Source organism: Panthera tigris, chromosome F3, assembly GCF_018350195.1.
Source record: "Panthera tigris isolate Pti1 chromosome F3, P.tigris_Pti1_mat1.1, whole genome shotgun sequence".
Taxonomy (NCBI): Eukaryota; Metazoa; Chordata; class Mammalia; order Carnivora; family Felidae; genus Panthera; species Panthera tigris.
In genome coordinates this window covers 15,888,819-15,904,235 of record NC_056678.1, presented here as the reverse complement: position 1 = coordinate 15,904,235, position 15,417 = coordinate 15,888,819, and the positions used below count along the sequence as shown (strand labels likewise).

Genomic DNA, 15,417 nt, shown 5'->3' with positions numbered 1-15,417 from the left:
TAATTCATGCTGTCTGATTTAGTCTTCTTCCACCAGAGGCACTAGCTCATTATAATAAGAATTTCTAATAGACTCGAAATGGCTGGTTGAGTTAGTTGCAGACAGCAATCACTACTTTTGGTGGGATTTTTATAGAAGGAAGATGTAAGTCAGTAGAAAGGTGTAAACAGTCAGTAGAAAGATGTAAATAGGGTCATCTGTGAAGATAAAGATTAGAAACGATCCTTCCTTTGGAGAATTGAAATGTGAAAGAAAATTGTGATTTTTTTGGGGGGGGTACCTTAATTCCTTTTTCACACCTGAAAGTGTAATAAAGAATCTTTTCCTTCCTGGAGGGGTGGTGGGAGGGGGGATGGACTAAATGGGTAAGGAGCATTAAGGAATCTACTCCTGAAATCATTGTTGCTCTATATGCTAACTAACTTGGGTGCAAATTAAAAACTTAATTAATTAATTAATTTTAGAAAAAGAATCTTTTTTCTTCCATTGTTAATAATTGAAAGAAACAGTGGGAGCTCCTGTGGCTTGGTTTGGTGAAAGGTTTCTAATTTTGTATTTCCCTTTGCAGTTGCATAGCTCACCTCCTACCTTTGGAATAGACAGTAGCCTAAGGTCTGATAGAGAGTTCAAAACCATGTTTACAGAATACTGTACCAGTGGAGACATCATTGGAGAGCTGAGCTGTCTGCTTAAGCGTGAAATTGAATATACTGCCATTTGTGAAACTATTTTACAGGTAAGAAACTGGTTCTGTCTGTATTGTGGGCTATTAGTTAATTCTTCCTGAAGTAAATAAGGAATTCCAGAATCTTTTCTTCCTTTGGGTTCCGTTATCTTATGCAGCCACCTACCCAGCTATTGTGAAGCAGTGTAGACTAGCTGAGAAAAGATTTAGTGTCTCACATCCTGGCTGTGGGACCTGGAGTGAGATATTTTAATCTCTTTGTGTCTTAGTATCCTTGTTTATTAAAAGAGAGAATGTCTAGCTTTGACGTTATGAAGATTAGGAAAATGTCTAAGTGCATGGCATGTATAGACACTCAATAAATGGCCACCATTATGAAAGAAGTATTTTTAAAGAATACTTGTTTTTTTTAAAATTTTTTAATGTTTATTTATTTTTCAGAGAGAGACAGAGCACGAGTGGGGGAGGGGCAGAGAGAGAGGGAGACACAGAATCCAAAGCAGGCTCCAGGTTCTGAGCTGTCAGCACAGAGCCCGATGTGGGGCTTGAACTCACAAATCGTGAGATCATAACCTGAGCCAAAGTTGGCTGCTTAACTAACTGAGCCACCCAGGTGCCCCTATTGTTTTTTTTATTGTTATTTATGTACTATTATTATTATTTTTTTTTTATGTTGAAAAAACTTATATTTAGATTTAGCCAGCTGGACTCAGTTTAGATGATCCCAATTTTGTTGGCAACATCCAAAGCATCATAGTCAGGAGCCAGTTGAACATATGCTTTCTTTTCTCCATCGGGCCTGATCAGAGTGTTGACCTTGGCCACATCAATGTCATAGAGCTTCTTCACGGCCTGTTTGATCTGGTGCTTGTTGGCCTTGACATCCACAATGAACACAAGAGTGTTGTTGTCTTCTATTTTCTTCATGGCTGACTTGGTAGTCAGGGGGAACTTGATGATGGCATAGTGGTCAAGCTTGTTTCTTCTGGGGGTGCTCTTTCAAGGATATTTGGGCTGCCTTCAGAGATGCAGTGTCTTGGGCCGTCGGAATGTAGGTGACGTGCAGATCTTTTTTTTATAACTGTGGATGCCTTTCAGCACTGCTTTCTTGGCCTTCAAAGCCTTTGCTTTAGCTTCAGCTTTGGGAGGGGCAGGGTCCAGAGTCTTAGGGGTGCGTGGGACAGAAGGGAATGTTGCTTTATCAGTTTCATACCATTTAGTTTCTGGAAGAGGACAGGAGGCATGAATTTAGTCACAAGGTTGAAGTGAAGTCACTGAAGTCCATGTAGCTTGAATTCTTAAAGAGCAGTCTTCCATATTCAGGTAAGCAGTTGGCCTCTGGAAACAAATCCTGTGAATCAGTATATAGCCAACATGCAGGGGTACAAGAGCACCCAGAGTGGGGCCCCAAGTCAGGTTCCACCACCCACTGCTGACAAAATCCAAAGGCAGAGAGACATGAGGGATGGTGAATCAAGAAAAAAAATTATTTCAGTGAGGCCAACACCAGGAAGATAGTGGATTAGCAGCTCAAAGATGATCTCCAATGTGCTGAAATACTTCTGGGTTTATATAAGGAAAATGTGGGGCAAAGGTGGATGGGTATGAGCAGGTGGACAGTGAAGGTCAAATCCATCACTGTCTTAGAGTTAATCACAGGTGGGGTCTTGCTGGCTCAGAGCAGTTCCTATTGTTTGAGGGGGTAGTTTCATTCCCAACTAAGGATGCTTTGTCCCCAAGGCCTTCAGCCTGAGCCAAGAGACAAGCTGGAAAGAAAAACCCAACTATAAGTCTGAGGTCAAAATTGAGGCAGCAGGAGTCCTCTTTTGAGCCCACTTCACCTACTGTGGCAGTAAAATAAATAAGTTTATGTGGCTTACTTCCTGAATCTTGGGCTCATGAGCTGTATCCTTTACCATAGCTATTGACTGGTATATATTTTCCTGGCTTATCACTAAGTGTATGCTTTAATTGAACTGTAAATTTTATCATCTTATATATACCAAACAATTTCTCCACAGTACAATGCTTTTAAATGGCAGAGTGTCATAATTTTACTAGAGTTGATGGTTTTTCTAAGGGGTCAGGTGAAGATTAAATCTATAGGCACCTTGTCTCCTGATGGCCTTATAATTTAGTTGTGAATCAAGCTTGCTGCTCGATATCTTGTGGTTTCAGGCCTGCTTTATCTCCCTGGAGGATTTGTATGAAGGCTTTGATGTCTTCTGGCCATCCTTGGAATATAAAATATGGCTAAAGCTTGCACTCAGTATTGCCTATCAGTATTTTGAATCAAGTCTCATTGATGAGGTAAGTTATGGGATTAAAATATGAATGGACTTTTATTTACTTTTTATGAAATGCATATCATATTTTTGAGACAGACAGAAAGGAAGGTTGTATCTGATATTCTAAAATGAGATTCTAGAATTTTAACCACACTTGTTCTGACTTCCTGCAGATCTTCAGTTCTCTTGTCACAGCTGATTTTCCAGGCTACCTGCAGTCATGCCTTAAAAAAACAGATTCAGCAAATATGAAATAGGCAGATTCCCAAGAACTAGGAACTCATATTTTGTGTGTGCTTTCAGACTTTGGCATTTTTTAAAAAGCCCCCGGGTGTTTCGAATGTGCATCCAGGGATGAGAACACTGCTCTAAACTCTGTCAATAGGGAATACAAGAGGAATAGCAGTTTTCTGGAGGAAATAATGGTTCCTTTTCACTAATATACAGAAACATAATGACTTCTGCTTTCAAGCTCGAAATCCCCGGCATTATGAGCCAATCTACTCAGACCCAGGTAGATGCTAATTGAGTTTCCTCTTCGGACTGGGTGCTTGTTCTATGCAGCTTTTTGAATGATCTGTGTGAGGACTGATTGGCATAGTGTTTCTTTCTTTTAAAAAAAATTTTTTTTTAGTGTTTATTTATTTTGAGAGATAGAGCACAAACAGGGGCAGAGAGAGAGGGAGACACAGTGTGACAGCAAATACTTGGTGCCCAGGAAGAGACAAGCCACGCACACTTAGGGAATCAGGAAAAGACTGTTTACTGCGCACTGATCCTGGCCCAGCAGAGTCACCTCCAAAGGCTGAGCCCCGAACCTTGGCATCAGCCTGTTATTATGGCTGGGATGGTAGCAGGTTGAGAGACAAAAGACAAAGGGGAGGGGGCACTTATCAGTGGTGCTATCTGGGCAGTTCATGGACACAGGAGGCAAACAAGATTGCAGAAGCCAAAAGTATGCAGGGGAGTATCCAGCTTCCGACATCTGGCTGGCCCCTTTTATCTTGTTTTTATTAGCTTTTCTTCTCAACAGAATCCGAAGCAGGTTCCAGGCTCCGAGCTGTCAGCACAGAGCTCAACGTGGGGCTCGAACACACGAACTGTGAGATCATGACCCAAGCCGAAGCTGGATGCTTAACCGACTGAGCTACCAAGGCATCCCTGGGGTGGTGTTTCTTATAGTCTCCTCTACCTATGTTAATATGAATCTACTGTCTTTTTAAAATCTTTATTGGGGTGACTGAGCCTCTTTTATGAACTTTTTCTCCAACAAGTAATAGCATTGGCATAATTTACAATCCATATTTATATCCTATTTAATAATTATTTGAGCCCCTATTATAAGTTAGGAACTGGGAAAGTGACAGACCAGAGTTCAACAATGTTTGTTGCATCTCAGTAAAATGAGACTGGATATGAATGTTGGGTTAAAAGATTCGCACGTCTGAAAAGAATGAGAAGACAAGTCACAGAGTGGGAGAAAATATATATTTGCAAAAGACACATCTGATACAGGACTGTTACCTAAAATATACAAATAACTTTTAAAACTCAACAATAGGAAAACAAACAACCCAATTAAAAAATGGGCCAAAGATCTTAACAGACCCCTCACCAAAGAAGATATACAGATGGTAAATAAACACGTTCTATCTACATCATATATCCTCAGAAAAATGCAACATTGTGATTCCATTATGCACCTATTAGAATGGCCAACATTTGGAACACTGAGAGCCCCAAACGCTGGTGGGGATATAGGGCAACAGGAACTCTCATTCATTGCTGGTAGGAATGCAAAATGGTACAGCTACTTTGGAAGACAGTCTGGAGGTTTCTTATAAAACTGAACATACTCTTACCATATGATCCAGTAATCAGTATCCTTGATATTTACCCAAAGAAGTTGAAAACTTATGTTCACACAGAAATCTGAACACATATATTTATAGCAATTTTATTCGTAATTGCCAAAACTTGGAAACAACCAACAAAAATGTCCTTTAGTAGATGAATGGATAAATTCATTCCTCTGTGGCACATCCAGACAATGGAATATTATTCAGTGCTAAAAAGGAATGAACTTGGGGCGCCTGGGTGGCTCAGTTGGTTGAGTGTCCAACTTCAGCTCAGGTCATAATCTCACGGTTCGTGGGTTCAAGCCCCGTGTCAGGCTGTGTGCTGACAGCTCAGAGCCTGGAGCCTGCTTTGGATTCTGTGACTCCCTCTATCTCTGTGCCTCCCCTGCTTGTACTCTGTCTCTCTCTGTCTGTCTCTCTGTCTGTCTGTCTCTCTCAAGATATAAAATAAACATTAAAAGAGTTTTAAAACATTTTTAAAAGGAAATGAACTGTCAAGCTGTGAAAAGCCATGGAAAAAAAACCTAGACGCATATTACCAAGTGAAAGAGGCCACCAGAAAAGGTTACACACTGTGCGATTCCAATTGTAGGACATTCTGGAAAAGGCAAAACTACGGACACAATAAAGAGATCAGCGGTTGCTAGGAGTTGGGGCAGGACGAATAAATAGAGGATGTTAGGACAGTGAAACCACTCTGCATGATACTGTCACAATGGATACATGTCATTACACATTTATGCATAAAATTTACAACACCAAGAGTGAACCCTAAAGTAAAACTATGGACTTTGGCTGATTATGATGTGTCAGTGTAGGTTCATCAGTGGTAATAAATGTACCACTCTGGTGCCGGATATTGATAGTGGGGGAAATTATACACATGTGGAGGCTGGAGTATATGTGAAATCTTTATACCTGTCTCTCAGTTTTGCTGTGAACCTAAAACCACTCTAAAAAATTCTTTAAAAATTAGCATGTCATGCTAAGGAAGTCATGTTTCTTTACTATGTGGCAATAATTTTCAGAAAAATTTTAGTGGAAGGGCAAAAAGAGTTAGATTCTTCTCCTTTCCTTTTGCTTTGCCTCTTCATGAGAAGGTGGACACATTTAGGGTCTAGTATGAAACTCCAGAGGAGAGAATTAAGACCAATAGGTTGAAAGCGTACAGAGTCAGATTTGACTCAATAATAAGGTGAATGTCCTTTCATTTGTTTTTAATGTTTATGTATTTTTGAGAGAGAGAAACAGAGCATGAGCGGGGGAGGGGCAGAGAGAGAGGGAGACAGAATCTGAAGCAGGATCCAGACTCCGAGGTGTCAGCACAGAGCCCAATGCGGAGCTTGAAATCATGGACTGTGAGATCATGACCTGAGCTGAAGTCGGACCCTTAACCGACTGAGCTACCCAGGTGCCCCTCCTTTCATTTTTTAAGAAAACAATTTGAAAGCCATGCATATTTATTATCTAAATTAGAAAATACAAATACAAAACATAAGAAAATAGTAATAACTTTCTAGCCTGATTTTACTCCCCCAGAGAATCTCTATCTAACACTTTGGCTTATCTCCTTCTAGTCTTTTCCCATCAAAGAACTAGCCAATTAAGACTTTTAGAACCTATATAAAGAGGTTTAGAAACACTGATAAGCTTATGCTGCAAACCCTCCTCTAAATCATAGAACTCAAAATTTACATGCATTTAACAGCCAAAATAAGGAGCTTGGGTGACTCAGGTGGTTAAGCATCCAACCCTTGATCTTGGCTCAGATCATGATCTCACAGTTCGTGGCTTCAAACTTCCGCATTGGGCTCTGCGCTGACAGTGTGAAACCTGCTTGGGATTCTCTCTCTCTCTCTCTCTCTCTGCCCCTTCCCTGCTCACACTCTCTGTCTCTCAAAATAAATAAACTTAAAAAAAAACCAAACATTAAAAAAAACCAAAAAGCTTATTTTTTAAAGATTTTCTCCTTGTAAAATTTTGGATATTTGCTAATTTTCTTATGCTTTTCATGCCCCAGGTGAGCTGCTGCTCTCAGCAGTTAAGTGTTCAGTCTGCCCATTAGGGACCAAGGTCTGAGGGAAGGGTCACATAGCTGTGCACGGAGTGAGGGCACTGTCCAGGGGATTCCTACCATGGGACTGACCTCTAAGCAGGTGTACTAGTTTGCTGGGGCTGCTGTCACAAAGTACCACAACCTGGGGGGCTTAAACAACAGAAATGTATTGTCTCATAGTACTTGAGGAGAAATCTGAAATCGAGGCGTTGGCAGGGTTGATTCCTACTAAGAGGTATGAGGGAGGGAGAATCTAGTCTAGGCCTCCTCCTTGACTTGGGGATGGCGGTCTTCATCCCACATGGAGTCCCCCTGTATGTGTACCTGTGTCCAAATCTCCCCCTGGCCTTTTTTTTTTTTTAAAGTAAGCTTTATAACCACAGTGGGATTTGAACTCAAGACCCTGACATCAAAAGCTGAATGCTCTATTGACTAAGCCAGCCAGGAGCTCCCAAATCTCCCTAAGGACATCAGCCATATTGAATTAGTTGTTCATCCTACTCCAGTATGACCTCATGTGAACTTAAACAATTATATCTGCAATGACCCTATTTCCAAATGAAGTCACATTCTTTATTTATTTAAAATTTTTTTTAATGTTTATTTATTTTTGAGAGAGAGAGACAGTGAAAGCCAGGGAGGGGCACAGAGAGAGAGAGAGAGAGAGAGACACAGAATCCAAAACAGGCTCCAGGCTCCGAGCTGTCAGCACACAGCCTGATGCAGGGCTTGAACTCACGAACTGTGAGATCATGACCTGAGCTGAAGTCAGATGCTCAAGTGACTGAGCCACCCAGGTGCCCCAACAAAGTCACCTTCTAATGTACCGGGGGTCAGAACTTTAACATACAAATTTTTGGGGGACACAAGTCAACCCATACATAATAGCTCCCTTCCAGCTCTGAGGACTACAATTCTGAGCTTTGAAGTATGACTCAGACTCAGTATATTGCCTTGTTTTGTTTTAGCTTTTTGCTATTGTTTGTTCACTTGTTAAGTGGGGTGTTTGCTTACTGCTTGGTAAAACTGAATCCACAAAGCATAGCTGACCACCCTGCTGAGGCTGATTGAGAGGTCATGCCAGCCTGTAAATCAGGGCCACTAGTAGTAATGATGTAAAAACTCTTGAGTTATAATCTTGTCAGAGGCCATTCTGAACTCTAAATAAATTATTTCTGTTGGTCTTAGGGTCCATATGCTTTTTGACAAGCCTGTAAATCAGTGAGTTTGCTTTCTTCTTGATTCCATGTGTCATCTGGTATGATTCATAGAAAAAATGTCATTTTATTGTAGAACTTAGAGTTTCAGAAGTGTGCGGCGTCCAATCTGGCATATGTGGAGACTTTATCAAGCTATAACGAAATGGTCATCGATAATGTGACTATGAAATTCGTTATTATTGTGTATGGCAGTGTGATTGATACTAAGACAGAGGTACAATATCTTGCACCTTGCATTTTGCCTAAAACCTGTGAGCAGGTAAGGACCGTTATTTCTAAAGAGTCATTTGCTTTCCATGGTGCCCCATAAGTGACTTTAAAACTCAACTGACCACCCTAAAAAGAAATTTAACCTGTAGTTCTTACCGCCCTTAACAAAACAGAGCATGCTGAGGGCTTCCCATGTACAGTTGTGAGGGTTGGGCCCTACACAAGAGTGTGCCCAAGGGGGGAACCAAGAGCTGGAATCTGCCTACTCTCCGCTTGCCAAGCCATTTGCCCTGGAGTAGGGTTGTACTTCCCAAAGGATGGGAGACATTTTTCCTTAGTTCACACCGAGGAAATGACACCATATGCTAGTGTGGCTCTGAAGGGGTCTGCACTGGTTAGTAAGAAGAAAGTTGAGTAGGGGCCACATCACTTTGTTGCCACGTGAGGGGCTGTGAGCATACCTTGACAGTGGGCCCTGGATATCACCATTCCATGGATCTGTGAGGGAGAAGAGTGTGAACACCAAGGGTGTGATAGGATGGGGTGGCAGGAAGGTGGAGCACAGGAGTGGGGAGGAGGAAGAGGGAGTGAGAAGAGCTGACCTGTCCTTAATTGGGTAGGACGTTTCTCCTCTTGAGGAGAGACCCTTTCTGCCGGTTCATTTATTAAATGAGAGGTTGTTAACTAAATGAAAAATTTCTGTCTTGGAGAAGTTGGTAAACCTCCTAAAAAGTGCATTCGTCCCTTTCACAACATTATTATTTTGTACCTCTCAGCAATTCCGAGGATGATGGTAATTTAAATGCTTTTCTAATAGAAAATGAAAATCGCTTTAGCTTTGAGGCAGGGAACAGCAGGAGCTGTTTGGGATCAGGCATACTTGGGTGGAAAGCCTGGCCCTTGTGCCCACCAGTGTGGGAGCCATAGGTGACCTGCCTTCTGACCCTCAGTTTCCTATTCGTGAAGTTAGGATAACCTTAGGCCATCTCCTAAGGTTCTTGTGAGGATCCAGGGAGAGGGGACCTGGTATCTAGAAATGATAGTTATAATTGTTACTTGCAACCTACTTGCCTTCTGGGAGGGCAAATTTTGGAGGACACACAGGGCAAAAGTTCTGAGAAAAGAAGACAGTCCTGCTGTCTGGGACGGCAGGGCCCTGAGCCCTTGGACATCCATGTAGGGATAAAAGTAAATTGAGTGTATGTTGGGGGTTTCCCTGTTTTCCCAAACAGAATTTCCAGCTGGTTACAAGTAAGGTGTGGAAAGTTCCTTCCTGATAATTGTAAATGTGCAAAAGGTAATTTTCTGGGCCAAGACTTCATGAAACCATGTTAGAGGGGATTTGAAATGAAAAAGAGAGCTTAGGGTTGAAGCCCAGTTCTGAGTTTTGGCTTATTTCTTATATTCTTTGAAAAGGTTAGGAAGCAGCCAGCTTAGAGATCAAAGTCTGCTCTTTTGACTAACTTCTTTTCTTCTTTAGATTCAGGGAACTTCAGATTTAAGCAAGCTGCTGGTTATCCAAGCATCCAAGCCTGCCAAAAATACCAATGACTCCAAAGTCATGGGTAAGGAGTAGCCCTTTCCGTGATACGAAAACCATGAAACATTCATCTAATTCTAAGAAAATGATCTGAGGGTATTGCGTGGGTTTATCACCAGTCTCCATCCTTGGGCCCACCCTGGCCTCCATGTTACTTCTGGGAGGCCACCTGAGTCCTCCAGACGCTGAGGTAGCCTTTCTCTCTCCCGTCCCTTCCCTCACAGCTGGTGTAGAGCAGCTTCTGTGTGGTACTCTGTTCCCGTCCTGGCGGCCTGGAGACCCACCGTGCTGCTGGGGGTAAAGCAGGAATGGGGCGGGCATAGACTTTCTCACAGTGCGTCCAGGGGTGGAGAGCTGGTGTGTTCCCAACAATCAAGGGGAATATGGAACCTGAACCAGGCTCTTTGACTACTCCAAACCAGTCACAGCCACAACTCAGCTGTCTTGAGGTGCGCTTCCATAGTTACAACCTAATTACAATCGCTAAACGTGTATTAGTGCCCCGCTGCATGTATCACGGTGCTAAGCAATATTACTGAGCAGATGAGGTAGCAAGGCCTTGCTCTAGAGAAAATGCGCTGAAATCTTTCACGTAGTGCTCGGCATCCCTGCCTTGCCAAGCCCAGTGTTTTCATTTCCCCAACTGCCCGAGCTCGGAACCAGGCAGCCTTAATATGCCTCTCTAATTGGCACCATCCTGGTGTTTCTGACCCGCATGATCTGCTAGCTTAGAGGTTATGCAGTTCTTCACGAATTGTTACTTCGGGGGGAGGGGCTTACATGATTTCAAACTGCGTGCAGAAAGTGCATTTTATTAATATTTTATACCTCATTTCTCATTTGCACGATTCTTGTAAGACGCAGCCCCATCGTGTGCTGGGCACTGTGCCAAGCGCTAGGCGGTGAGCAAGCCAAACCAGGTGTCTGCCCTTGTGAGGAGGAGAGACAGACATTCAATAAGTGATTCCACTTCTGCCCTAGCAGCAAATTCAACCTCAGGCATTCTTGTAGCTTACTTTCTAGGCCCTGTTCTGGGTCACGTGCAGCACTTGATTTGGGGGAGTTCTCTGTGTTCCCAGCTCTCCTGTCCAAGCTGGCTTAACACTGAGATAGTCGTTACCCCTAGCCCTCACAGTGTCTTCGGTTTGCCTTTCACAGCACTCTTGGGGCACTGGGGTCTAGGCTTTGGAGCTCAGAGCCTAGCGTCAGCCCCCTTGGGGCACCCCGAGGGCTTTTGAGTCAGAGATCTTAGCACTGCCAGAAGCAGGGTACAGGTCCTCCTCTGTTCCTGGGCCTGTAGGCCTCTCTCTTTCTTCGGGCTCTCTGCAATCACTTTTAGACCGAGGGTAATATATCATGCTTTATTTCCCGATGAATTTGGAACGAGAATCATAAATGGTAGGTCAGTGCACTGGATTGGGCCCACATATATGTTTTCTTTTAAAAATTTAAAATAAGTTGCAGGGGTGCCTGGGTAGCTACGTCGGTTGGGCATCTGACTTCAGCTCGGGTCATGATCTCGTGGTACATGAGTTTGAGCCCCTCGCCGGGCTCTGTGCTGACAGCTTGGAGCTTGGAGCCTGCTTCTGGTTCTGTGTCTCCCACTCTCTCTGCCCCTGCCCCCCTCACACTCTGTCTCTCTCACTCTCAAAAATGAATAAATGTTAAAAAAAAATTTTAAAAATCTAGAATAAGTTGCAAAAGATGAACATTGACAAATTTCACATAAAAAAAATCCAGATTTTGAGCTTTTCCTGAAAAACTCAGAAAGTCTGCTAACGCTTGGGCCTCGTTCCTGTATGTAGCAACATTCAGAGCTGGTTGTGGGGGAAGCAGATAATGTGCAGTTTGCCACAGTCCACACCTCACCCTCTTGTCTTAGGTATGGCCTGCTTCCTCTTTTATGTGACCTCCCTGTTCTCATTTGAGTTTGTCGGCCCTTCCATTAGGTTCTGGGGACCCTAAGAGCAAACGCCCTTAAGGGAAGAAAGGGAAGAAAGTAAAGAGCTCATATGAAAGGGGGGGAAGGGAGACCTACTGAGAGAAAGCAAATTGACATTTCAGAATATTCTTCTGCTACCTTTACTCTTAAATTCCTAATTTAGTTTTTCTGTCTGATGCATGTATTTGGATTGGTTCAGTCAACACTGGTCTTCGAACAACCCACAGAGAATATAATTGGAAGAGAAAAAAGGAGGTAAGAAACTTGACACATGGATTAGATTTTGTCTTACTGTGAATATTAAGCCACATAGCTGGAATCAATTGTGAAGCCAAGTAGCAAAATGTAGGTGGTAAGAAAAGAGATTCATAGTGGCAGCTCATTAATTTAGAAAAATTGGGATAAAACTCATCTGGATTATTAAAAATATTTTTTGAATGTTTATTCATTTAAAAATTTTTTTTTAATTTTTATATTTATTTATTTTTGAGAGAGAGGGAGAGACAGAACGTGAGCAGGGGAGGGACAGAGAGAGAGGGAGACACAGAATCCGAAGCAGGATCCAGGCTCTGAGCTGTCAGCCCAGAGCCCGATGCGGGGCTCAAACCCATGAACCGCGAGATCACGACCTGAGCCAAAGTCGGACACTCAGCCGACTGAGCCACCCAGGCGCCCCTGAATGTTTATTCATTTTTGAGAGAGAGAGAGAGCGAGAGAGAGAGAGAGAGCGCGCAAGCAGGGAGGGACAGAGAGTGAAGGAGGCACAGAAACCGAAGCAGGCTCCAGGCTCCGAGCTGTCAGCACAGGGTTTGAACACACAAACTGTGAGATCATGACCTGAGCCAAAGTCGGGCACTTCACCGACTGAGCCACCCAGGTGTCCCTCACCTGAATTATTTAAAGATGAAAATGATAGAATGTTTCTGGAAGATGTGATTTTGCCCTGGGCTGCCCCCACCCTCTGGCTCAGTTTCCCCCCTGTGCACCTCCTTCCCAGTAGCTCAGTAGTAGGGATCTACGGGTTAAGGATGGGGAGGGTCATGCCATGCGCACAAACTAGATGTTAGCATCCACAGGCCTGTGCCTCTCCGTGTGGAGTGTGTATTCCCTGAGGATGTGGGTGCTGTGCCCGGGGGATGTGCAGCCACAGGCTGATCCAGGGCATCTTCCTAGAGTATCAGTTTTACTTGGTGCTCTTTTAAACAGAGGAAACTCATTTAACCATTAGATTCTTTAAAATGTTTTATATTAAAACACACATGGAGTAGGATGACAAATTTGCATGAATTTTTAAGATAAAATAGAAGACTTCAGGCCATTTTATTATGGAGGGTCACTCAGGTTTTGCCCTGACATCTTTTCCTACTCTCCTCAGCAATCAGGGCTAATTTGGAAAATTTTGAGAAGTCCATGTCTGGAATGGGAGGGGGGAGGGCTGGTCACATCAGGCCAGGACAGAATGGAGGGAAGTCTGGGGAGTGGGGGACCTGTCTGTAGGCCTAGTTACTCAAGGAGTCGCTGTCAGGGCCCCTAACAGAGGTCGTTTGGGCCCAAGCCCCCTGCACAGTAGAGGAGAATGTTGTTCTGACAGGGCGACGGGGCACTAGGTGAATGCAGAGGTGGGCCAGGGAGCAGCGAATGGGGCCAAGGATGGGCTTCAGCGGCCTCCAGCACCCTCTGTCTCCCAGCTGCGAAGTCACCCCACGTAAATACGTTTTCCAAGGGAAAATGGTATGCTGTGTAAGCGCGGCTTCAAGAGAAGACCCTTGGGCCACCACATCTCCAACCAAGGAGTCCTCCTAAGACCCTTTTAACAGAAATTCGGGGCCTGCACTGTCATTTATGACCGTCAGAGTGGTGTGCAGAGTGTTTGTTGGGGGAAGGAAAGTTGCATTGACCGAATGTGTGATTAGTGGTTCCTTTAAAGAGAGCAACTCAGTTCTTTTTAGGCAGCCTTCCTAAATGGGAAAGGACCCTCTTTCACAAATGGGAAAGGACCCTGTTTCACAAATGGGAAACCTAATGGGGGGTCAAGTAATTGGCTTCATTGACTCCTCATTTTCACTGTTCTTTTCCAGGCCCCATTATTTTAAAAAGTTTCTCCTTGTGATTTAGGGACAAAGTTTCCGGTTACCTGGGAATCAGTCACAGAGTTACCCGGAATTCAACTCTCCTGACATTTCTCTTTTCCTGAAGTGCACCTTTGTTTGACTACTCTTAGTGAATAATGTAGTATCTCTTTCCAAGGTGATGCTTGATAGCACAGAGATGCATATGTATTTACTCGTAACTGATCTCTCAAAGCCCTTAATATGTAAGATCTTTTAGAGGGAACGTTCCAGATAATAAAATGTGAATTTTCAGTTAAGTTTTCTGATTGCATTTTGATAGTTCATGTTTTTTCCTGAAATGCTCATAGTCTAATATTTTGCTTTTGACTTTCCTTTATAGTTGGAAACTGGACCCTATTTTAAAAAGGAATACTAATGGTGCTAAGGTGATATGTGGAGTCAGGTAAAAGACTGAGCTAATATCCTGGCTCACGTGCTGAAGGATCACCTGGCAAGGAGGTTACTCAGAAGTTGCTGAAATGGCTAATAAATACTGCTGTATTTATTTCACAAGCAATTGAGCTGCTGGAAAAGCTCTAACTTTAAGCAGTTGCATTATACTTGAGATGTTCAAAATTCTTCAGGATGATAATATAATTCATGGCCTACCAAATGAAACCAAATAGAGCCATTTATGAGAGTTCAAGTAATCAGAAGCATTGTACACTTAATGTATTACTGACTGAAGCATACGACTTATATAATTTGATTTGTTGTTAATGACCCCCTAACATTTTCCAGTGAAAAGTTATTCCCTCCCTCCCCAATTTAGTATATGTTGAAAAATGGAACTATGTTCTCTAACCTTAGTTGCTGAAAGCAAAGTTTAGGAGAGGTTAATAGTCTTGCATTGCATAATACTCTTTGATATCACTTTTCAGTTTCTTTTTAAAAGTCAAATAAAGTTGAATGTTATGGTCTGATTGTTTATTATTTAGAATCCATTATGCCTTTTCATTTCAACAAGATTTCGAAAGGATATTTGATGCTCTACTCTAGGGAAAACCCTAAGAGAGGTAAGAATAAGAAGAAAACGTTAAGACAAAAAGTCAGGCCTAACTATTTATTAGAACCTTTTGGACACCTGCCATAACAGGACAGTATTTCAGCGTGGACTGCGGATCACCTGAGTGTCAGCAAATACTGGATGTGGCTGCACACGTAGGAACCCGGCCACCGTGACTGAACCACAGAGGCTTCATTTTTTCTCTTTTTGATTACAGTTGATGCACTATGGTTACATTAGTTTCAGGGGCACAACATGGACAAGTGTAGACGTCACGCCGTGCTCACCACAAGCATAGCTACCATCTGTCACCACACGATGCTACTCTAACGCCATGGACGATATTCCCTGTACTATACCTTCCATCCCTGTGACTTAGTCTAATTAAAGGCTTCATTTTTCTTATAGTAACAAAACATCTAGAAATAGGCAGAAAGGGATGGGTGCAGCTGGTTGAGGAAGTAAGTTATCACGGACTAGGCTGCAGCCTCCTCATCCTC

General features: G+C 42.9%; 2 protein-coding genes across 6 annotated transcripts in view; one reads left to right on the top strand and one right to left on the bottom strand.

Moving 5' to 3' along the window:
• Positions 1–14,844, top strand: part of SLC9C2 (solute carrier family 9 member C2 (putative)) — an 87,642-nt gene extending 72,798 nt beyond the window's left edge. For 3 of the 5 annotated variants that reach the window (XM_042976313.1, XM_042976310.1, XM_042976314.1), the window contains 6 exons: positions 569–736; positions 2,864–2,995; positions 8,182–8,367; positions 9,799–9,883; positions 11,964–12,055; positions 14,252–14,844. In XM_042976313.1, coding sequence (XP_042832247.1) covers positions 569–736; positions 2,864–2,995; positions 8,182–8,367; positions 9,799–9,883; positions 11,964–12,055; positions 14,252–14,287 — 699 coding nt within the window. In that variant the 3' untranslated portion in view covers positions 14,288–14,844. Of the gene's footprint in view, positions 1–568; positions 737–2,863; positions 2,996–8,181; positions 8,368–9,798; positions 9,884–11,963; positions 12,098–14,251 lie in introns of those variants that run through there. The other 2 variants (XM_042976312.1, XM_042976311.1) reach the window with 2 other exon arrangements.
• Positions 1,387–2,321, bottom strand: LOC102956284 (60S ribosomal protein L23a-like). Its single transcript, XM_042976841.1, is given in 2 exon segments — positions 1,387–1,908; positions 2,246–2,321. Coding segments are annotated over 2 exon segments (585 nt in total). The 3' UTR covers positions 1,387–1,399.
• Positions 14,845–15,417: the final 573 nt, after the last annotated feature.